This window comes from Nematolebias whitei, chromosome 9 (assembly GCF_014905685.2).
Source record: "Nematolebias whitei isolate Nwh7 chromosome 9, NemWhi1, whole genome shotgun sequence".
Lineage (NCBI taxonomy): Eukaryota > Metazoa > Chordata > Actinopteri > Cyprinodontiformes > Rivulidae > Nematolebias > Nematolebias whitei.
In genome coordinates, this window is record NC_056506.1 from 1,825,943 (window position 1) to 1,850,307 (window position 24,365).

The following is a 24,365-nucleotide window of genomic DNA, read 5'->3' on the forward strand; positions in this document are numbered from 1 at the left end:
ATATATATATATATATATATATATACATACATGGCATGTGTATATATAAAATAGATATAATGAATATATAAGATTGTGATATTATAATGTGTGTGTGTACATATAAGAAAAGTATTAAACTGTATATATGACAGTGATCTAGATATTGTGTGTATATATATATATATGAGATGTCTGTGTGTGTGTATATATACGTATATATTATATATATATATATATAGATAATAATAAAAATTTATCAGTGACTGTGAGTTTTGCAAAAAAAAACCTTGTCATAAGAATATTTTATTAGTGTTATTGTTAACCCCACCAAGAATATTTAAATACACTGAACCATGTGTTCAGCTTTAATGGCTGTATGTGTAAGATTTACAGAGGAAAAATTTGTGAGAATGAGTTTAGTATTCAGCTCTGACTGATTAAACGCGCAGATACTTCATTGCGTCTGCTAAACAGGTTACACTGAATGGAGCGGTCGACCGTTCCAAGATGACGGCCCTACGGCTCGTCAGCGCCAATAGGCAATAGCTGTCAATGCTGTATCTAGTGTTTATATCTATGGGTCAGATAAGGACTGTTCAACTTAAAACTTTACACTTCCTGTTGTCAAGGGGCGTGGCTTAAGTGATGTCATGACCATTCATACTGGATGTGGATTAATCACTGAAGGTTTGATGTTTCAAACACTTTTCGTGTAGGAGCTATTAGCGTTTCGTTTTTCATGGCGAGATGTCAAACTTTGAGGTCTGGCCCCGCCCCTTCAGCATGCTCCGAAACGAACCTTTTAGATAACTTTGCGTCTCCCATGCATTTTAAACAAAATGGACAAGTTTGAAACCGATTGAACGAAATCCCTAGTAGAAGTTTGTTCAAATGCGGAGGCTGTAAACCGCCAAAAACGTGTGAAACTTGGGACGGCATTCCAAAATGGCCACCTTCTTGTTTATCGTACAATGTTGGTGCCAGAGGTTTTTCTATCCATCTTGGGAAATTGTACAAGTGTACCAAATTTCATACTTCTATGACAAACTAAGGTTAATGTGGAGGGTATTTTGAAAATTTCCAGGTGGCGTTCTTGAGCTGTTTCTGTTTCGATTTTTGCGACGCCCTTAAAATACATAATTTTTCACCAGTCCTGATGCATTCACCACATTTGGTGAGTTTCGAGATATGTTAAGGCCCCCAAAAGGCCAATTCATTTGCCAAAAAAAATTGTAGCTCGGGCCTGAACAGAGCGATTACAATAGGCCTTCGCAGCGCTTCGCTGCTCAGGCCTAATAAAAGGTGTCGGCTTTATCATGAAATCCTGTTTTCCTTTTGACTTTATTAAATAATCTGTTAAAGTTAACTCGGCTGAAAAATCATAAAAAGACAAAATTATTGGATCTCTCAGGAATATTTCCCTCAAACATGTTTAAAGAAGAGACACAGCCTTTGGTTCCAACTTTATTCTAACCCACAGATGCACAAAACACAAAACAAGAAGTACAATTTAAATCAAAGCTAAAATAAATTAGTATACAAGAAACAAAACCACATCTAAATTGAACAATAAAAGTAGGCACAGAAGGAAAGTGTAGACCAAAGCTTTGCATTATTTTCAAGATGGGAAAAAAGTTTTACAGATAAGCTTTATATGGCTTTCAAAGGTGAGTTGTGGGTTAAAAAATGACAAAGATTGGTGACTGTACTGGAAAGAGAAATGTTCTGGCCCATGATAGTGATACTGAGGATTTTCTGTTGTTGAATTCTGGACACACCCAGCTCTAAACTGCGGGTACAGACAGTCCACAGCTCGGTTATCTCTCCCTCACCCCAACCCCGCTCGCCGGTACATGCAGAGCTTGGCTTTTTTCTCTCCCCTTAACCACTCCAAGCTGCCAGTACAAATGCAGCTTGGCTTTTTTCTCTCTCCCCACCCCACTCTAAGCTGCCGGTTGCAGGCGAGCGCAGCTCAGCTCTGTCTCTTTGTTCCACAGTCCATGAACCAAGAACAGAGTCAGGTGATCAGAGACAGATCATCAGAGAAATTAATCATGACTGCAGGAACAGAGGAAGCTGAAATACCACAAGCTTCAGGGTCAGCTGATCACCTTGTTACAAGTTCTGGAAGTTACAGCTCATTTAAAGGCAACATATATTTTATTACATTTATGTTCAACAGATCTTAAGATTCATTTTATTTACTTGTTTTGGGAAACTGCACCTGCACTTTAGTTTTGTGGTGAATTTTGTTGATTGTATTTCGTGCAGACTTTTTCAATCTAAATAACAGAAGGATCATTTTTATTTTTATACTTGGAGACTGAATAATTTACTAAATAATTTAATTAAAATTAACCCTTGTTGTTTTTTTTGTTTTTATATAATACTGCAACGCAACATGTTTAGTTAATTTTGTCAAATGAATAACTATGATTTCTGTTTTTTTTTTTTTTTGGTTGTATCACAAAATTTATCGTTATCGTCAGAATGCTCTGAAATATCAAGATATTATATTTGAACCATATCGCCCACCCCTACGATGAGACCAAAACAGAACTTTGTAGTTTAAATGAAAAGTGATGTTTGGAGAAAGGAAAACTCTGCATTCCTGCATAAGAACCTTATCCCATCCTTGAAACATGGTGGTGGTAGTATTATGGTTTGGGCCCGTTTTGCTGCATCTGGGCCAGGACAGCTTGTCATCATTGATGGAACAATGAATTCTGAATTATATCAGAGAATTCTAAAGGAAAATGTCTGGACATCTAACCATGAACTGAATCTCAGGAGAAGGTGGGTCATGCAGCAAGACAATGACTGTAAGCACACAAGTGGTTCTACCAAAGAATGGTTCAAGAAGAATAAAGTTCATGTTCTGGTAGGGCTGGACGATACGGACAAAACTTTTATCACGATATATCTCTTAATTTTGGTCGACAACAATATAATTCGATATCGATATCCGAGCAGCTAAGCGCTGCGAAGGCCTATTGTAATTGTGTCGTTTATTATTATTATTTTTTTTTTTCTTGGGGTTTTAGAGACGCATATTTGGAGGCCTTAACATATCCCAAATGAGACTAACCTGGATAAATAAAGGCTAAATGAAAAAAATATATATATATATAAAATCCTCAGAAAAACTACAAACTATACAAATAAATTAATGTTCACCTTTTATTTGTATTTAGCCTTCAAAAACATTGAAATCACTGTCAAATAAACATACAATTCTCAACTTTGTCAATATTAATAGTTTTGACTTTAAACAACAACTTTAAAATTGACAGCATTGAAATTTGTTGTTAATGAAATAAACTTTTTGGGTGTAGTTATTGATGAGAAGCTGACGTGGAAATCTCCTGTAAAATACTTAAAAATAAAAATAACAATCAGTTGCATTACTGTATAAAGTAAAAGAGTTTTTGAATGACAAAGCTTTGTGTATATTGTATAATGTAATGATTGTTCCATATTTAATCTATTGTAATGAAGTTTGAGGAAAAGCATGTAAAACAATTATAAATCCTATTTTTATTTTTACAAAAAAGATCTATAGGAATTATTAGTATTATGAAGTGCTATGGTCACCCAACAAATATATTATTTCATCAATTGAAATTATAAAAATGTTATGATGTGGTTGAATATAGTATTTTACAAGTCACGTATAAAGCTCATAAAAATATTAGCCCCAAATATTCAATTAAAATTTGTAAAAAATAAATATTAAAAAAGGAGTCAATATAACTTAAGGGAATGTAAATGTTTATAAAACCTCCATTTAGAACTAGTGTGAAGGAGCTGTGTTGTAGTTCAGAGAATAGGATTATGGAATTGTCTTGATATCACCATAAACATGTCTAAAACAATTTATATGTTTAAAAAGATGATAGTTAAAGTTGTTGGGAAGGTTTAGTACTCCGTGAAGGATACCTGAAGTTTTTTTGTTTTCAGTTTGGAGATTGTTCAAGTCAAGGTTGTTGTTTGTTTGTAGTTATTTTGTATTTTTTAAATTAGGGGCAGATAAGACTTTTTTCTTCTTTCTTCAACCTTTTCATTCAATGTTTTTTTTTTCTGATGAATTTCTTTTATTTTAAATGAATGAATAAATGATAAAAACAAAACATGCAGCACTGGGGGTGTTTCAGGGACACGTTGGCTCAAACTTTTATTGTGCTTCATCTTGTGACTCATCATCTTGTGTCAAGTGGAACAAGTTAGATGTTCCAACCGCGACTTAGAACGACTCTCCGTCACATTTTGCAGCGCACTGACTGAAACCTGCAGTTTATTGGATCTTAGAAAGATGAGCCACTTCCAAACCATCAAATTAGTCTTTCCTCTCTTATCGGTGATGTCATCTGCTTCTCTTCGCTTGTGAAAGCTTGTTCAGTCACATTCTGACGATCATGGAACTCTTTTTGAAGCGAAAACTTAACTCGTTGGAGATTAGCCTAGCTTAGCCTGCTACAACTAATGCCTTCTGGACTCGAGCTCTGCGTAACATTACGTCACCACGCACTTACGCAGTTGTGTCGCGCCTTTTTCTGTCCGTGTTGAAACTGAAGTGGCCGCTTCAACCCAAACAGGAAAAGAAATGAGTCAGTGAAATGCTGTAATCCTATCAAAATATCGAAAATGTGCTTAAAACTGATATTGTTATTGAATAAAAGTATATCGTGGGATATATCGATATTGAATTATTGTCCAGCTCTATGTTCTGGAATGGCCAAGTCAAAGTCCTGACCTTGCTTTTGGAAACTATAATTCCTTTTTTTCTGGATGTAAATCACATTTTTTGGATGACTGTTTCCTCTAGTATCAGATGCTGTGCAGCTGGAAGGATTTTTTTTTGTTTTGTTTTGTTTTGGACATTTGTTATGATGCGTAAACATGGCAACAACACAGTTTTCTACAACCAACAGCAGTTGATCAACATCTCTAAAGCTCAAATAACAAATCAACTACAGCCCCAAATCTCAAATGAGTTGAAAGGATGTTCTATGGATGCATTCTCATCTACCTGCCGGTTGTGCTCGAGTGCCTGACCACTGAGATCCTGGAACTAGCAGGAAACACGGACAGCGGAAGGACAGTATCGTCCCTCGGCACCTACAGTTGGCTGCCCGCAGCGATGAGGAGCTCAGGAGGCTGCTGGGAGGAGTGGCCATCGTTCTGGGAGGAGTTCTGCCCGGAATTCGAGGGGGGTCATACAGCCCGGGGAAACCAGAGGCCAGCAGAGTCTGGGTGAACGGATCGGACGGCATCTGCAGCCAGTTTCTTAGGATCCACTGTGGGATGGACCTTTACAAGAGATCCTTCCTGCCTACAGCCATCAGCATCTATAACATCTCTTAATGAAATGAGAATAATGAGTTACAACAACAAATAATGTCCCTTTGGGATTAATAAAGTATTTTTGAATTGAATTGAATTAATCCAAACCAGATGTTGTGGAAGGACATGAAGCAGCAGTTAATGTGAGGAAACCACCAACATAACTTAACTCCAATTCTTAAAAAAAAAAAAAAACAGGTGCTGATCCAACTGACTTAAATAACTTCAGCCCAATTTCTAACCTACCCTTTATTTCCAAAACACTCGAAAAAACAGTTGCAGCCAAGGTTCACAGTCATTTTTCTGATAATAATCTGTTTGAAGAACTTCAGTCAGGTTTCTGCCCCTCCACAGCACCGAGACAGCTTTGATTAAAATCACCAATGATCTCCTGGTTGCTGTCGACTCTGGACTTTTATCAATTCTCATTCTCCTTGACCTGAGTGCAGCATTTGATACCACTTCACACAATCTTCTTCTCGATAGATTACGTTCTATTGTTTTTTCTGGCATTGCTATAAATTGGTCCAACTTTGTCCAACTCAAGAACTTCAAGTCACAGTCCTCCACAGTTACTTCAGGTGTACCGCAAGGTTCTGTTCTTGGTCCTCTCCTGTTTATCATTTATCTTCTTCCACTTGTCCTTATCTTTAAAAAAATTGGTATTAATTTTCACTGTTATGCAGACGACACCCAGCTTTACTTCTCCACCAAGCCCAATACCACCCTTCCACCATCCTTCCTTTCAGACTGCCTCTGGGAAATCAAATTATGGTTTAATCAGAACTTTCTTAAACTGAACTCAAATAAATCAGAATTCCTCCTTGTTGGCACCAAGTCTACCCTATCCAAATGTAATAGTTTCATAATTAAAATTGATGATTCCACAGTCTCTCCCTCCCCTACAGCTAAGAGTCTGGGTGTCATCCTTGATAGCACTTTATCTTTTGAATCTCATGTCAATAATGTAGTGAACTAGGCCTCCGACCTCAACCTGTCTCTGAAGACCTTCAGGGGACAGGAACTGTTATTTCATTGATTTGATTCCAGAAATACAAATTATCTCATCAATAGACTATTTAATTGTATCCTGAATTAATCAATTGAAAGAACACTCTTCTTTTTTACATTATCATTACTATTTTAGAATATCTTGATAATCAAAGTGTGTTTAGTTCATACCATTTCTAAATGTTGAAGTGGACCACTCATTTAAATCAACTGTGAAACAGTATTAATGATTTTTAAACCTCAGCAAATTTTTGATAATCCAGTTTAAATGTCTATTTACGTGTGCATTTTAACTTTCTGTCTGAATGAGGAGTAGTGATATTGGTCGAAAGTCAGAGACAAACAGAGATGAGCTATTAGAACGAAGTGTCTTGTTTTTAAAACTAGCAGACAGTAAATAACTTCAACTGGCACCTGCCTTGTCTCACCTCTTCATAAACATTTCTCTGTCTGCACTAACCGTTCCTAAACATTCCTGCATCCTCTCTTGACTTTTAATAACCCTCTGACATCACTGAAACACCGCCCCTGCTGGTTGTTTCAACCAATCAGGAAGTACCAAGTGACAGGAAGTGAGTACTCTTTAAAAAGTCAACACTTCCTGGGACTATTCAGTCTTCCTTAAGTCTTCCTTGAGTCTTCTTTGAGTCTTCTTTGGGTCTTCTTTCAGTCTTTCTCTATGAAGTCTTCCCAGGAGTCTTCCACTTCTGAGTGGAATTTCTGACTGGAGTCTTACTGAGAGTTCCTAAGGAACTTTCAGATTGAATCAATAGCTGATGGATTTGACCGTGAGACGAGGGTCCGTCCATCCCAGTGGAGTCACAGCGCCTCGCTGTGAACTCACCCAGGCGTAACGCCCTACAACTTCTAAGGAAGCTTATTCGGTGGAACTGAGTATATGCATTTATTCTAAAGATTCACAGCTAATTTAACCGGAGACGCTGTAAAGGGATTGTACTAATGGACTTCTGTTCCGGAGTGGAGGTATCCCCCATCTAAGGTAACAAAGTCTCTGCACATCCTGAAGTGTACCGGAAAGCTGAGCGGGGTGTCGGAGGAAAGGTGCAAAGTTCTGGTTTCACACATAGCTTCCATCTAAACCTCCCTTTAAATCTATGTCTTCTCTTAACTTCTATTCGCCAGTAACCTAGATGCCTTCAGAGGTGAATCAGCCTCGATCAATAATGTTCTGTTGTCTTGTTAGTAAAGCGTGCCAAGTTTTTATTAATCAGAAACAGATTATCAAATCAATGTGTACATGTTTTGATGTTACATTTGATTCTGTTAAATAAATGACCGCATTTATTCTGATGGGTCAAAGATAAAATGGCGTCTCATGTCACTGATTAAACAATCCACTCACAGTTATCTCGGTCACATGGCAGAAATTTAACTCGAAAAAGAAAGAATCCGTTGTAATTAAACAATTAATATTATTTGTGCTTGAACTAGCTTTAAGAATAATTAATTAGTAGTGTGTCTACAGCAAAGCTGTCCTGACATCACTACAGTAACATTACTCGGTCTGCACATTTTTTTTCTTTGAAACATCAACCGACTCCATTCATTTCTTACCCCCACCAGCACAGCTATCCTTATCAATGCTCTAGTCACCTCTCGATTAGACTACTGTAACTCCCTCCTCTCAGATCTTCCTCTCAAAATCATCCATAAACTTCAGCTTGTTCAAAACACAGCTGCCTGGATCATCACTAGAACTACATCGAAAGAACACATCATCCCTATCCTTAAACATCTTCACTGGTTACCCAAAATATTGCATCAACTTTAAGATTCTCCTCCTCACTTTGAAAACTCTCCATAACTTGGCATCTCTGTACCTCACTGATCTTCTTAGCTATTACACACCTGCCCAAAGTCTTCGCTCCTTCCTATCCATCTCTCTTGTAATACCTCCTGCCCGCTTATCAACCATGGGATCCAGAGCCTTGTCCCACAAAGCCACTTGTCTCTGGAACTCTCTTCCACAGCACATCCATAATTCTGATTCTCTGCCCTCATTTAAAACCAACCTTAAAACTCACTTTTTCAAACTTGCTTATTCTGTTTAATGTCATTATGTATTTTATTATTATTAGCAGTTGATTTTATTGATATCTGTATTTTATTGTTTATCTTGTATTTCTTGTTCAGTGACCTTGAGTGTTTTGAAAGGTGCCTTCAAATAAAATGTATTAATATTAACATCCAGAGTTGAAGCTGTTCTGTACAGAGGAATGGGCTAAAATTCCTCCAAGCTGGTGTGCAGGACTGATCAACAGTTACTGGAAATGTTTAGTTGCAGTTATTGGTGTGTGTGTGTGTGTGTGTGTGTGTGTGTGCGTGCGTGTGTGTGTGGGGGGAGGGGGTCCACACCAGATACTGAAAGCAAAGTTTCACATACATTTATCATTCACAAATATGTAATATTGGGTCATTTTCCTCAAACAGATGACTGAGTATAATATTTTAGTCTCATTTTGTTTAACTGGGTTCTCTTTATCTACTTTTATGATTTGTGTGAAAATCTGATGTTTTAGGTCATATTTTTCGCTGTATAAGTCGTTTTTTGCATAATTTGCATGTCCTGCGACTTATAGACCGAACTGACGTATTTATGGATTTTCCCCCCATGTTTATAAACCATTTTTTGACTGAGATATTACCATTTTCATTCATTCAAACAATGCAGACATGTTCCTGTTTTTAGTTTTCTATACCACCTTAAAATCTAGCTGTTTTTTCGCTACTTTTCCTTTTGATTGTCCTTTTGGTTGCCATTTTATTTTAAATTGTTTTTTAAAAAAATTGTACGCATCTTTTAGGATTGTCTATTGTTGTCTTTGTTGTCCACTGTTGCCATCATTCTTTGTTTAAAAAAAAAAATTCAGGTCTCTCTTATAAATGAGTCCCTGAGGCAATGGGGCAAACCTGTATAAATAAAGGTTGAATGAAAAAAATTCTGACTGAATAAAATTGAACAGTCATTTTCAACCACTAGATGGCAGCAGAGTAGTAGGGCATGCCGTTGTATCATGTAATAGGTAAACGCGGCTATAATGACTCGTTTAATGATTTTAATGAGTTATGATCAAGATTCATAACTGGCTGTAATTACTGTCCCCACCACTGCACCCAGTATACACTGTTTAACTGGTCATTATTACCTGCAGTGTTCCCTCAGTGAGGACTGAACTAGACAAATGGACCTTCTCCTACTCCGCTCCTGTTTCCTGGAATATCTTGTAAAAACATCTGAAGCTCTCGACCTTTGACCTGTCTAAGTGGCTTTAAGAATCTGTTGGACTCCTGGCAAGAACCAATGCAGACATGTTCCTGCTTTTAGTTTTCTACATTCACCTGATAATTTAGCTGTTTTTGCAACTTTACTTTGCCATCTTAATTTGTAAAAAAATAACAATAATAATAATCTGTATGCCTCTTTTATGATTGTCGTTGTTATCCATTGTTGTCATCACTCTTTGTTCAAGAAATCAGGTCTCTCTTGTAAATGAGTCCTTGAGGCTCAATGGGATTAACCTGTCTAAATAAAGATTGGGGAAAAAAATAAAAAAAACTGGACTTTATTCATTATAACAACAAAAAAGGTTGAATCATGTCATCTGGACTTCGTTTTTTTGTTAAAAAGAAACGTTTCGCCCCTCGTCCAAGAGGCTTCGTCAGTCTGAGGCCTAGCCATCTGGTATTACCCAGAAGCCACCCTGACTCTTGTGTTTCAAGCCTGCCTCAGATACCCCTGAAGTCTGGCCTTTTCACTAATGGTTTCAAAAACATTGAAACATTTTAACAAAAAAACGAAGTCCAGATGACATGATTCAACCTTTTTTGTTGTTATATACCTGGATGACTGAGAAAACAAACTTTGTGTTTTTGAAACCATTAGTGAAAAGGCCAGACCTCAGGGGTATCTGAGGCAGGCTTGAAACACAAGAGTCAGGGTGGCTTCTGGGTAATACCAGATGGCTAGGCCTCAGACTGACGAAGCCTCTTGGACGAGGGGCGAAAAGTTTCTTTTTAACAAAAAAACGAAGTCCAGATGACATGATTCAACCTTTTTTGTTGTTATATACCTGGATGACTGAGAAAACAAACTTTGTGTTTTATTCATTATACTTTACTTTAGTCTATTTTTGTCTTGAACTTTTTTTTTTAATTTACCATGTCCTGGATGACTGAGAAACTTCACCAGATATTAATGACACAATCGGCTTGCAATAACTTGCCACCTTTGTCCAGCTCATTCATTCATTCAACCTTTATTTAGACAGATAAATCACATTGAGCCTCAAAGACTCATTTACAACTAGAGCTGTTGCAACCGAATATTTTAGTAATCGAGTAATCTATAGATTATTCTGGCAATTTATCGGGTAATCTGAATCAACATTTTTCAGGTTCTGCAGTAACTACCGTACTCATTTTATGAGTGATACAAATACAGGAAAAAAAACATTAAATAAACAACCCATTTAATTTATCTTTTTAAAATAGTTTATTGCTTAAGTTGAATTATTTTTAAACATCACATAAAAATCTAAATGCTGTAAAATAATTTTTCTGGATTGTAAAACTGAATGGAATTGAGAAAGTAGGATGTGGAAGGAAGGACATGATTTGTGTTGAAGGTGGAGATGATCTTCTGGATCCTTCATCTTCCACCACGGACAGCTGCTGCATGTCTGTGATGATCACATTTTAAACATTTGTGAACTCAGCCGCTGCTCAACCAACATCCTGGAGCTCTTTGTACGAAGCTGTCCAACGTGTGACTCTGACATTCACTGAAAACAAGAAGAAAATTATTATTTGTTCATTGTTATTCCTTAATACATTTTCAAGTGTGCTTCACTGGATATTATAAAATGATGTAATATTGTTAAGTAATCTACACTTTCTGATGACCTGCTGCGATCAAAGTAACATTAGAGTCCGTTGTATTTGATTTATGCATTTTAAGCTTTTATTTGTGTGTGAGGTTTGAGGATGATTTAATTAAAACCCTCTGTCACTGAATTATTTTAAACATCACATAAAAATCTAAATGCTGTAAATAATTTTTATGGATTGGAAACTGAAGAAATCTTTATGTTATAAACTGAGTAAGATAGATAATGTACAGTTTGTACATTGAGTTCTGCAGACTGTATTATTATTTAGTCTTGATTGCTGAGCTATAAACAAATATGACCGTAGTAATAAATGCAGATTAATCAGTTTTCAGTCATAAACAGCAGTAGAAGAAAAAAATCCTACTAACTCGTTTAAAAACATTTACACTTGAAATATTCACCCTAAGTATCTCATTAAGTCAGGATGGAAGTTCATCAATAAATAAATGTGTCAGTTTGTTGCTGCTTTGATCTTTAACAAACTTTCATCAAGTCCTGCAGTTTTTCCCTCACACAACGTTCAGACTCTGCCAGGAAGCCACTATGATCAGTCAGTAGATTTAACGTTAGCAACAATATGCCTCATTTTACATTTATAACATGACAGATGATCACACATTTAGTTTAACGTGTTTTACAAAGAGAGCATGATACCTGTTCCAGCTGTGGACGAGTTTGATTCTACAGCAGCTGTTTTCTCTTCAGACGCTGCAACATGGACGACGTGCTGTTGTGGTCACTCCAGTTCTGTTTGCACTGGAAGCATTGAGCTGTGTTGTCTTTTCTGTTTAGTCTAACATGTTCCCAACTTTACACGGTTTTTGTTGTTTCCGGGGCTCTTCTTCTAGGCAGTCTCCGTTCCCTCCATAGCTACAAACTTAGCACATACGCGTTAGCAGAAGCGCTAGCGTTGTTTAACACAAAAACCTTCTGTCTAGACCACAGTGCTCTGAATAGTTTAATGAAGCTTAGAGGCAGATACATTTGCCTCGAGGATGTTTTGTAATCGAGGTCCTCAAATGATTCCAGGAATAGTTTCAGCCCTATTTACAAGTGAGATCTGTTTAGACAGACAAAACTGTAGTGAAACTGGACACACAGGAATTGGAGGCAAAAAAAAATGTCTATCAAACTCTTTCTTCTTGGCTGAGAAGAAAGACTAATATTTAAAAAAAACACCTTGCATATACAAGCACATAGCAATGCAGACATCCCACAGAGAGCGGTGAGATGTCCAAGGACGCTCACGAGGGCACTGTAAGAGTTCTGGTTCTGATAAAGATGGAGTCATCAACCAGTTCCCTTCGGTGAGATTCGTAAACATTCTCGAAGGATGTCGGGGAATGGCCAAGGACAACGCCTATGGGAATCCAAGTGTCCTAAAATTATGACATGATGTTTATTCAGCTGGTTTCCTCTGGTTGATCAGTTGGAACCTCCATTGGACAGATTACATGACCTCAAGGAGAATTCAGATAAGGTGGCCCGCAAGGTCAGCCAAGGGAACCAAATTCAGATAAACACACAATTGTTTTGGGGACAGGCAGAATTTTAATAGGCCTGTCACGATAACAAATTTTGCTGGGCAATTGTCTCCGAAACTATTGCGATAAACGATAATATTGTTTGAAATTTGACAATATTTATTTAGTAATTATTGTCAAATTTAAGAAAAATGTTGGTTAATTTATTTTGAGTGTAGTATCTTTTTGACCACCAGATGGCAGTATAAGACTGTTTGAACCGAACGATGCATAGTGAGGGGCCAAGCAATGTGTCTTTTTAAGAAAAATGGGAGGGAGGCTCCTTGACATGGGCTGTCTCTTTTTCCTTTTTTTCATTTCTCTAAATGGAGGACGCTCAGTGCGGTTTGAGCTTTTTATCACAGCATTTTCCACGCAAAGCTTTTAATGAAGAGTTCTCAGCTTCTTTTTGAGAAAAACAAAAAAAAACTTTTAGAGAAAAACAACTTTTTACATGAAGGCACCGGTTTCAACGGTGAATTTTGGAGCTTCGACAAGAAAGAAGGCTCAAAAGCAGTTTCACAGAAAAGGCAGAGCAGCAAAGCAAAATGGAGAGGGAGAGGAGGGGAAAACGGTCAGACCTCGGCAAGAGCAAGTTAAGCAACAGTTAAATCAACTTCATTTTGCTGCACCGCCCCAGCGAAATGCAGTTAATTTGACCATTAAAGTGCTTTTCTTTTTAAAAGTAAAAGTTCAACTGAGACACCTTTGCTATAATGTCGAGAAAACAAATAATTGTTTTATTTCGTATAAGCTTCGCCCTTTAAGGCTGTTGCTAGTGGGTTTCATACCGTCGCACGCAGTGCAGCAGTGAAAACGGTTACGTACTGTAACCCCAGATTCTATGAGTATAGGCGTAGCCCTTTAAGGCCTTCGCTTAGTGGGTTTATCCCGTTATGCGAAGCATTTGAACTGAAAAATTTAGTCCACGCCCACCTGCTGTGTGGGTCCCACCCGGTCCGTATAAATTACGTTAAGAGCGGAAAATCGGCTCCCAAAAATAGCTTTTTCTTCAGCCATTTAGGAGCCAGTGAGGCCCGACGCTTAAAGGGCTACTCCTATACTCATAGAATCTGGGTTTACAGTACGTAACCAACGTTCTATTTCGTATAGGCTTCACCCTTTAAGGCTTTCGCTTAGTGGGTTAAGGGCGAAGCAGATGTTGTCCTCGCCTCACTGGGTCCATTCGAACACCGTATGAAGCACAAGCTTGCCCAAAAAAGTCTAGTCACTCAGCTCCCATGTGCGTAATTACGCATTGCGTAATTATGTGTGCCATGCACAGACGCATGTTGTGTAACTATGCATTATGAATGCATGAACGCCCCGGAAAACTTCAACGGGGAGGGAAAAAAGCTGAAAAGAGCCATGAACCAACCGGTTTACGGCTGAACCGTATGAACAGATTAATAATAACAGGAGAGCTGATTATTAATCAAATGAACTGATTGGTAACAATGAACTGATTAATGACAATAGAACCAAAATAACAGTCACAACTTGTGACTGATAACAACGTCTCACACTGTAATGCATGCAGACAGATGTGAGTAAAACGGAGTTCCATGAAACAACAACATTCATTCTGTAAACACTAAGGACAGAATGTGTCATGGAACGGGCCGTTCCATCACCCAGATAAAAGCGAATAAATGAGCAGGGTGTTGACCACGCGGCCACAGTGCAAAATGTCCTGCATTGACATAACATTATGCAAAGCAGTCGAAGATGCGATACCTCAGGTCAAGTGTCCTCTAAGGTTGACAGGAGGCTCTAAATCTGATGCTCTGTAGGCTTCAGAAATGGCCTCACACAGCCAGTGTGACAAGCGCTGGATGGATAACGGGCGACCTGCAGATGCATCTCTATAATGCACAAACAGATGTTGACGCATTGCAGATGTGCACGCTATGTAACACGTCAACGCCTGCACAGGACAGAAGAGATAAAAAGACGCTACTTCTTCTGATCTGTATGAAAAGGGGGGGGGGGGGGGACCCCTCCAACGACATCGCTCTTGATTAAAAAGAGCTTGTGATGTTTTAGGCATAAAAGCTGGGTTGGTCTAAAATCAGCTGCGCTGCCGTCAGCCTGAATTCTGAGACATGACGGAGCGACAGAGAGAGCAGATAAAAACACTCACTCTCTTAGCGGATGTTAAAGCCAGCAGCAGGGCTGTTTAAAGAGACAAGAATTTAAGTGGAACCTGATCCAAAGACTCAAATGAAGCATTTGATCAGGACCTGCAGGACCAGTATTAAATCCCACAGGAACAAGTGGGTGTGAGACAGGCCTGCGTCTCTGTACACCTTTTAGAAAACGCTTCATTGGCGGATGATTAAAACCTGTTCTGTCTCAGAAACCTTCGTGTCAGGAAGAGATGGCTGCAGCGTACGTTTTAAACGTGCTGGATGCAAATTTCTGTCCATCAGCTGCTGCAGAAAGAACAGCATGCCACCTAATGGACATGAGGTGGCCTCTACACCCTTTTCTGTACACCAGCACTGAAAAGCTGTCCGCTTTGATGTGTACATCGCTGTGGTAGATGCAACACGTGAAATCTGAATTGCGCGCATTACATCCTGTGGGCGGCCCATCCTCTCTAAGTGGATTTGTTCAATGGCCAGACCCACAGGTGCTGGCCTATTTCTGGGTAACTCCTGGTCGCTCCTCCTGCCTGGAGGAGAGAGTCCTCCCTCCACGGCAGGTTCCACGAGCGCCCTGATAACAAATGTCGTAGGCCTGGGAACCATGATGTGTTCACGCACTTGGGGCAGAGGAGTTGCAAGTCCCTCCTCCTGAGCTCGGTTCAGAAAACCGTGATATCAGAGGGAGAGAAGGTGAAAAGGCATTACGACCACAGGCTGTGAGCAGGCACGTCCACCAGCGGTGGATCGTCCCATGGCTCCACGATAATTATAATTGACATTGAACGTTCTCTCGTGTGAATCAAAAACTCTGATGATTCTGCAGCTCAAGGTCAGTGTTGAGTCACATTCACAGATCCCGTGCGACACTCCAAAAACATTTAAATGAGCTGCTGTGTGGAGAGCCACAGCGGCCCCACAGCTTGTTCAATGTGTGTGACGTAGGTCTGCTGACGGAAAACAGCTGATATCACTCAACCGGTTCACATGAGTTGCACTGCTGCCACCTGTCTGTACAAGCTGCTCAGCAGCAGCAGGTGTCCAGATAAAGCAGAATTAAAGTGGCTCGGGCGCATAATGGAGTGTTGTTTCTCACAGCTCAGAAATTGACAATCTAGAATAAATCTCATCTTCCAGTTCATTGGGACCAGGAAGTGATGAGAGAGACCTTGCGTTTTCCTCTCCTTCTGAGACTCTGGAAATTACATTTAAAACAGAATTTCCTGAGCTTCTGCTAGAGGGGACGAGATCTGTTCATAAATGACAGAAAAAACGTCACAGAGTTCCTCCACACCGGGGTTTGAGCTGAACTGCAGCGTGAATCCCGGATGAAAACGGTTCGCCCAGCCGTCTGGAAGCGCGCGTTCATTGCCACCCGTTTATAAGCTATAAAGCGGGCACGCATTTATGCTGTGAAACTCACATACATGCTGATGTGAGCTGGAGCGCGCTGAGTGAGAGAAAAAACAAGCGCGTCCCCGAGCATGCAAGACGTTGTGTGCTGCTGATGCTGCGGGAATCAGCTCATGTGTTGTGTTCACGTTGTGTGCAGCTGCTCCGTGTAACGCTCGGGAAGCGGGTGTACATATGAGCCGACGTGCCCTGAAGGGTCGTGTGTGTGCGTCCTCATTCATGTGACGCCTTAAGCCAGGATTGCCGCGGGGGCGCGCGTTGGCACTGGTGCGGTCAGGAAGCAGCGCGCGGCATCGGTGGAGCAAGGTTACCACTGGCTCGGTCTGCAGAAACACGTTCATTGTTTGCTGCGAATAACGTGAGCTTTTGAGTGATTCAACGAGCTGCAATATTAATTCAGAAAACCTTCTTCGAGGATGTATGAGCCGGGCCGCTGTGAGGCTTGTGGAGCTGCTGACGCCGCGGGAGCGCGCGTTGGCACTGGAGCGGTCAGGAAGCAGCGCGCGGCATCGGTGAAACAAGGCTACCACTGGCTCGGTCTGCAGAAACACGTTCATTCTTGGCTGCAAGTCACGTGAACTTCAGAGTGATTCCACGATCTGCAGTATTAATTCAGAAAACCTTCTTCGAGGATGAAAGAGCAGAGCCGCTGTGAGGCTTGTGAAACTGCTAACGCCGCGGGAGCGCACGTTGACACCACTGCAATGACAAAACGTGTGTCGCTTCTGCCAAGAGCGAGATACGTTGCTGAGCTCGTACCGTGGTCTCACGTGAACGTTGGCGTGAACGGCGGGCGCTGAGAGCTCATGCCGCGGGGGCGCGCATCGGCACCGCTGACAGTGAATGAAAACAACCTTAAAAAAGTATCCTAGGAACCTTAAAAAAGGCTCATTCGTAATGAGTGTGTGTGATGGGGCCGCTTGTCAGATAAACATGCTGACAGCCTGGCTAAAGACACTTCAAAAATGATGTTATTTCACAGTGTCATCAACACACCTCCAGCGACCGGACACCTGATTACCTTCCGTTGAGCTCTGTTTGTTGTCCTGGAGGGCCCCCTGTTGGCGAAGTCCGGGAAAACAAATGAACTTCCGGCTGCCGGGGACGTCTGACGGGAGGGGCTGGCGTAGCAGAGCTGGGGAGGCGTTGAGCAGCCGTGGAGCATCTTGAAATGATCTCTCGCTGATGAAAAGAGGATCACCAACAAAACTCCTGCAGCTCTCCTGAGAGGAAGGTGGAGTGACGAGCCAGGAGAACCTCTGGGACCTCGTTCTCCGGCTGCGATGGGGGGGGGGCAGACAGCAAAGAGGCGCACCGGTTGAGGATGACGTCAGCTGCCCTGTAGACGGAGCGTACTGCAGGGGCCGGCAGCGTCGTTAGCAAGCAGCCGCTACGAGCGGAGTGAGCCGAAGGACAGAGGGCCACCGTCTCTTCCCGCCTCTGAACGTGTACGCCAAAAGCGTAACGTGTTGTAAACAACCTTCCCGCCGGATCATCCGAACTGGCGGGAAAGGCGTAGGACGTAAAAAAGGGTCCCTTCATGTCAGTCGCCTCCTGGGTTACGCCGGGCAACCCCTGAGGGTGCCGTCGGCCGGGAGCGGTGTGATCGCCGATGCGAAATGAGCCCCACTCAGCCCCCCTCCACCGACACTATGCTCCCCAGGATGGAATGAGCAACGGGGGGCTGCAGCTGAACGCCGCCTGTCCCGGAGGAACCATCCGATTCGCTCCGAGGGTCGGCGATAAAAGGAAAATTACAAGATGGCATTGTCCAGCGTGTAGTGACCTGTCACTGAGAAATATTCCTCGGCGCTTACCTTGAAATAAGACTGCTCGTCAGCTTCTCCTCGGGGAAGAGAACTCACCGGACGACCGGAGGTCGACTGCCGGGCCAAGCATCCTTAACAAAGGTTGGTCATCTACACAATTTTCCTTCTTTGTTCTTCTGACAGTGCTATTAGCTCGCTGAAGGAAAAATGGGAGCCGATTTCCCGCTCTTAACGTAATTTATACGGACCAGGTGGGGCCCACACAGCAGGTGGGCGTGGACTAAATTTTTCAGTGCAAATGCTCCGCATAACGGGATAAACCCACTAAGCGACAGCTCTTAAAGGGCGAAGCCTATACGAAATAGAACTTTAGTCCACGCCCACCTGCTGTGTGGGCCTCTCCTCGGTCCATATAAATTACGGTGAGACCGGGTAATCGGCTACCATTTTTCTTCAGCAAGCAACCAGCACTGCTTTTACAAGAACACGATGACCAGCACCAGCACCATCCGCCTGTGGCCATCCTGCAAGACAGGCTACATGCTGAGCTTCGACCGGCACGACATCTGTGAAGGATGCCTGGGTCCCCGCCACGCCGACCTCGTCTCCTCCTGCTGTCTCTGTGACCTCCTCCCTCCTGAGGAGAGTCAGAGGCAAGCAGCCTTGTTCAAGGCTAACATCGAGGAGTGCCTCTCCGTGACGAGGGACTGTTCACTGGACGACGCCATCACCTTTTTTGACGCTGAGTCACGGAGCAAATTGGATGATTCCTCCAAAAAAGGCGACGTCAGCAGCAGCCCCGCTGCTCATTCCCTCCTAGAGAGCGTAGTGTTGGAACGGGGGGCCGAGCGGATGCTCACCACCCCCGGGCCTTTCTGCATCAGCGAACACACCGCTCCCAGCCGTCAGTGCCCTCCTCTCAGAGCTGCCCGGCATAATCCAGGAGGCGGCTGACACGAAGGGACTTTCCGTCCCTCTCCTCCCCCTGCCCAGATCAGATGATCTAGCGGGAAGGTTTGGCTCCACCCCGGCTCGCCACCCTGACCCCATCTGACTTCGTTTCCCAGCAGTGACGTCCTACTGGAACAAGGTCCCACTGTGCATGCCCGCCTCACAGCACCTCAGCAGCCAAACTATTTTTGAAATTCAGCTGAATTGACCATTAAAGTGCATTTTTTTAAGGAATAGTTCAACTGAGGCACACCTTTACTATAATTTCAAGCAAACAAATAATTGTTTTAAGTGTTAATCTTGTCAAATCCTTGTTATAAGTCCTCCCGTGCATGCCCCAGCAGCTGCCATTTGGCAGCCAATCGATTTTTGGCACAACACCGGCCCACATTTCTGGGTTGTCAGTGGTGACGCATAACAAACCTGATGCATCAGCGGTGATGCATAATAGATGCGACGTATACGGCGAAGCGACATAATTATGGATTTTTCCACTTTATTACACACATATTTGGACTGATACGACTTATAGGGCGGTGCGACATGTACGGCAGAAAATACTGTATGCAGTAATATAGAAAATTATAAAGGGTTCACAAACTTTCAAGCACCACTGTATATATTGGTAAAGATCCACAAATGTAAAGCAAAAACATCTTAACAGTAGTCCAGTTGTTTTTTCATTTTATTTTTTATCTTGGTATCAGATAAAAAGGTACAGTAATAACAGTAACAATGTTGTTGGGGTAGATAAACATTATACAAAAATAATTGGTAAATAATAATAATAAATTATTGTAAGTTAGACCTACTAGCTGTGGCTTTGTCCTGCAAGGCCTCTTGTCTGTAATCCATGTCTTTGGGGAAACTGTTCGCCACCATCTTTGCTGAATCTTTCTGTCGTTGTTCCCTGAAGCAGAACGGTGGAAGATCAGTGACAACGAGCAGAACAAAATGGAGGAGATTGTTACAAATCAAGTAGAAAATAGCCTATAGGTACAGGTGAACACTTTCAGCATCTAAATGCAAACACTGACTTTATATTTACAGTAAATGTGAGCGATGATCAGGATTTCATTTAACTATATTATTCCAAAAACAGAAAAAGTCTTTACACACTGAGCAGGGAACGGCACGTCCATTAAAATTAAAAACACAACCCCAATTCCAAAACACTTGGGACGATGTGTAAAATATAAATAACTGAGTACAATAATTTCCAGGGCTCCTGGCTGACGTTGCACGTTCGTGGTGAGACGTATTGTGTCACATCCTGTTTGTCTGTAGGTAGCTTGAGTGAACTGTTTGCTTGAGTTGTCTGTTTTCTGGATTTATCTGTCTTTTGCACAGTTTTTCATTCTAGTTCACAAACACACTTAGTACAGTTGTTTTCTACTGTTGGATAGTGCTTAAAACACCTTTTATTTTTCAACACTTCTCGGTTTTTATTGGTGTATTTGGCTCTGCTAGCTTCTGCTAGCGTCAGCTTAGCATGGCTGCTGCTTCTCTCCGTGCTTCCTCTGTTTTCTCTTGCTCCGTGTGTCAGATGTTTAGCTACTCCTCTGCCTCCTTTAGTGGTAATGATACATGTAACAAATGTAGTCTTATGGTAGCTTTGGAGGAGAGGCTGTCTGAACTGGAAGCTCGGCTCTGCGCTGAAGAAAAACCAGTAGCTAGCCAGGTCCCCTTAGACAGCGCGGAACCACAGAAGCTAGCTCCTGTTAGCGGTCCTCCAGCAGACCCTGAGCAGCCGGGACCCCAGGCCGGCTGGGTGACGTTCCGGAGCCAGCGTAGTGTTAAGGCTAAGCCCCCAGTTCACCACCGACCCGGTCACGTTTCTTATCGATTTTTCCTCGCTCAGTGACACACCCGCTGAGAAACAGACCCTGGTTATTGGAAGCTCCATAGTCTGAAACATGGCTTTAGGGACTCCAGTGGCCATAGTCAAATGCATTCCGGGGGCCAGAGCGGGCGACATAGAATCATATTTGAAACTGTTGACTAAGGCTAAGGCTTAATATAGTAAGATTGTTATTCACGTCGGCGGTAATGACACCCGGTTATGCCAATCGGAGGTCACTAAAATTAATGTTGCTTCGGTTTGTGACTTTGCTAAAACCATGTCGGACTCCGTAGTTTTCTCTGGCCCCCTCCCCAACCTGACCAACGATGACATGTTTAGCCGTATGTCGTCGTTTAACCGCTGGGTGTCTAGGTGGTGTTCTGACAACGACGTGGGCTACATAGATAACTGGAGTTCTTTCTGGGGAAAACCTGGTCTGATGCGGAGAGATGGCATCCATCCCACTTTGTACGGAGCTGCTCTTCTTTCTAGAAATATGGCTGATTTTGTTTATCCCCCAAATTATTGACAACCCAGGGTCCAGTCCAGGAAGCAGAGTTGTAGTCCTCCAAACCTCTCTGCTGCTTCTCCTCTGTTACCCACCCACACCCACATTGAAATAGTGTCAACTCACCCACGGCTCAAATTAAATAAACAAAAAAATCAGCTCTAAAAATATAAACCATAAAAATCTGATTAAAATAAACACAGTTACTTTACCAGAGCAAAATCATAAAATCATTAAATGTGGATTATTGAACATTAGATCTATTTCCACTAAATCCCTGTTTGTTAATGAACTGATAACTGATCATCATATTGATTTATTCTGTCTGACAGAAACTTGGCTACAACAGGAGGATTTTGTTGGTATAAATGAATCCACTCCTGTTAATTATTTAAATGTTCATGTTCCTAGAACAACTGGCCGAGGTGGAGGAGTAGCTTCTATTTTTCAGTCAGGATTATTGATTAATGCCAAACCAGTTATTAGTTATGATTCTTTTGAATCGCTGTCCCTCAGTCTTTCTCATCCAAAATGGAAATCAGAAAAGCCACTTTTACTAGTTGTTATATATCGCCCACTAGGCGCTTACTCTAAGTTTTTTTCTGAATTCTCAGAATTCTTAACTGACTTACTATTAAATACTGATAAAATCATCATAATGGGTGATTTCAATATTCATGTAGATGTTGAAAGTGATAGCTTAAATAGCTAGCTTGATAGCTTCTGCCAAGATGGCCGCGCTCAGAGCAGTGTTGCAACTTCACAGGCTCCCGGTACCATCCCAGTTTTTAGAAGTTTTGATATTGACTCTGTGCCTGACTCCGCGCGATTTATGCGTGTGAACTATAGCCGAACCGAACTGATGAGAATAGGAGCAGATTTGCCACGAAATATAGCAGAAATCAGCAACAAACTCAAAACTACGCTCGGCAGAATGCAGATCTTAAAGTCATCTACCTGGAAGCTGCAGCAGAGGCGTTCCAGCGGGCAGAAGAGGAAGCGCTGCTCCCAGCTTAAGGGGAGAGGATGCCGGGCGGGGGTTATGGTGAGGCTAAGAGCTAACGCTAAAGCCGGTAAACTTCCCATGCCGTCTCTCTTTCTGTCGAATGTCCGCTCGTTGGACAACAAGATGGATTTACTTCATCTGAGAGCGGGCGCCTCAGAAGAGATGAAGAAATGTGCGGTGCTTTGCCTTAAGGAAACGTGGATTACAAGCGAAACGCCGGACACAGTCTTCCAGCTGGATGACAGACTTTTTTTTCGAGCGGACCGCTGCAGCGAGCTAACGGGGAAATCACGGGGAGGCGGTGTGTGCATTTACGTGAGTAAAAGTTGGTGCACGAACTGTACTGTTGTAAATAGCTCATGCTCGAAGGCTTTGGAGCAAATAACAGTGAAATGTCGGCCACATTATCTACCCCGCGAGTTCACGGTGATTTTCATCTCTGTCGTTTACATTCCTACGGACGCTAATGCTAATGAATCACTGCAGGAGCTACATGATATCATCAGCTCGCTGCAGAACAAACACCCCGAGGCTCTTTATGTGGTAGCCGGAGACTTTAACCACGTGAATCTAAAGGACTGTCTCCCAAGCTTTAATCAACATGTGATAATTCCGACACGTGGAGACAAGACGCTGGACCGTGTTTACACGAACGTAAAAGATGCATACAAAGCCGAACCCCGCCCCCACCTAGGACTGTCAGACCATATCTCAATCGTCCTGGCTCCTGCTTACATGCCCCCGCTGAGACGCTCCAGACTGGTACAAAAGAAAGTTAAATGTTGGATCCAGGACAGTGGCTCCATACTGAGAGATTGTTTTGACCGAACAAGACTGGCAGATTTTCAGAGAAGCTGCTGAAAATGGAGGTTCGCTTGATCTTGACCAATACACATCCTCAGTTCTGGGTTACATTAGTACATGTACTGAAACCGTCTCGACTATCAGAAATGTTAAAAGCTACCCAACCAGAAAACCTTGGCTGAATGCAGAGGTGCGTACCCTGCTGGAAGCCAGGAACACTGCCTTCAGGTCTGGAAACTCAGAGGAGCTGAGTAGGACAAGAAAAGAGCTGGTTGCTGGTATTAAGAGTGCCAAGGCCACATATGCAAAGAGGATCGAGGGTCAATTCATCTCACAAGACCCTCGGAGCATGTGGAGGGGCATTAAGTGCATAACAGATTATAAAGGAAGGAGTGAACAATGCCCCAAAGACCCATCTCTGCCTGATGCCCTCAACAAGTTCTATGCACGCTTTGAAGACCCGAACAGACCACCCAGCACCAGACTCACCTCACCACCGGATGAAGAGCATCTCAGCGTGACCTCAGCAGAAGTAAGGAGTACTTTCAGGAGGATTAATCCGCACAAGGCAACTGGCCCAGACAACATCCCCGGAAAAGTGTTGAAGGTATGTGCTGATCAGCTCTGTGAGGTGCTGGCAGACATCTTTAACACCTCACTTACCCTGGAGACAGTTCCCACCTGCCTGAAGACTGCCACCATCATCCCAGTCCCAAAAAGCTCTACAGTGACTGGTCTGAATGACTATCGGCCAGTGGCCCTCACCCCGATAGTCGCTAAATGCTTCGAAAAACTGGTCATGACTCACATCAAAACAACCATCAACATCAACGAGGACCCTCATCAGTATGTATACCGTGAGAACCGATCAACAGAGGATGCCATCTCCTCTGTGGTCCACACTGCGCTCAACCCCCTGGAGCAGAAAAACTCTTACGTCCGAATGCTGTTTGTGGACTTCACATCCACCTTCAACACCATGATCCCCCAAACCCTGATGGACAAACTATCCACACTAGGACTAAGCCCCTCCATTTGCAACTGGGTACTAGACTTTTTAACAAACAGACCACAGTTAGTGAGGATCCACAACCTCTCCTCCTCCACCATAACCCTCAGCACTGGCTCTCCTCAGGGATGTGTGTTGAGCCCCCT

General features: G+C 42.2%; 1 protein-coding gene across 2 annotated transcripts in view; it reads right to left on the reverse strand.

Annotated features, from left to right (window-relative positions):
- Positions 1-24,365, reverse strand: part of LOC119414937 (WW domain-containing adapter protein with coiled-coil) — a 140,300-nt gene that overhangs the window by 48,328 nt on the left and 67,607 nt on the right. For both annotated transcript variants that reach the window (XM_037682057.1, XM_037682056.1), the window contains exon 6: positions 19,862-19,959. In XM_037682057.1, coding sequence (XP_037537985.1) covers positions 19,862-19,959 — 98 coding nt within the window. The remainder of the gene's footprint in view (positions 1-19,861; positions 19,960-24,365) is intronic.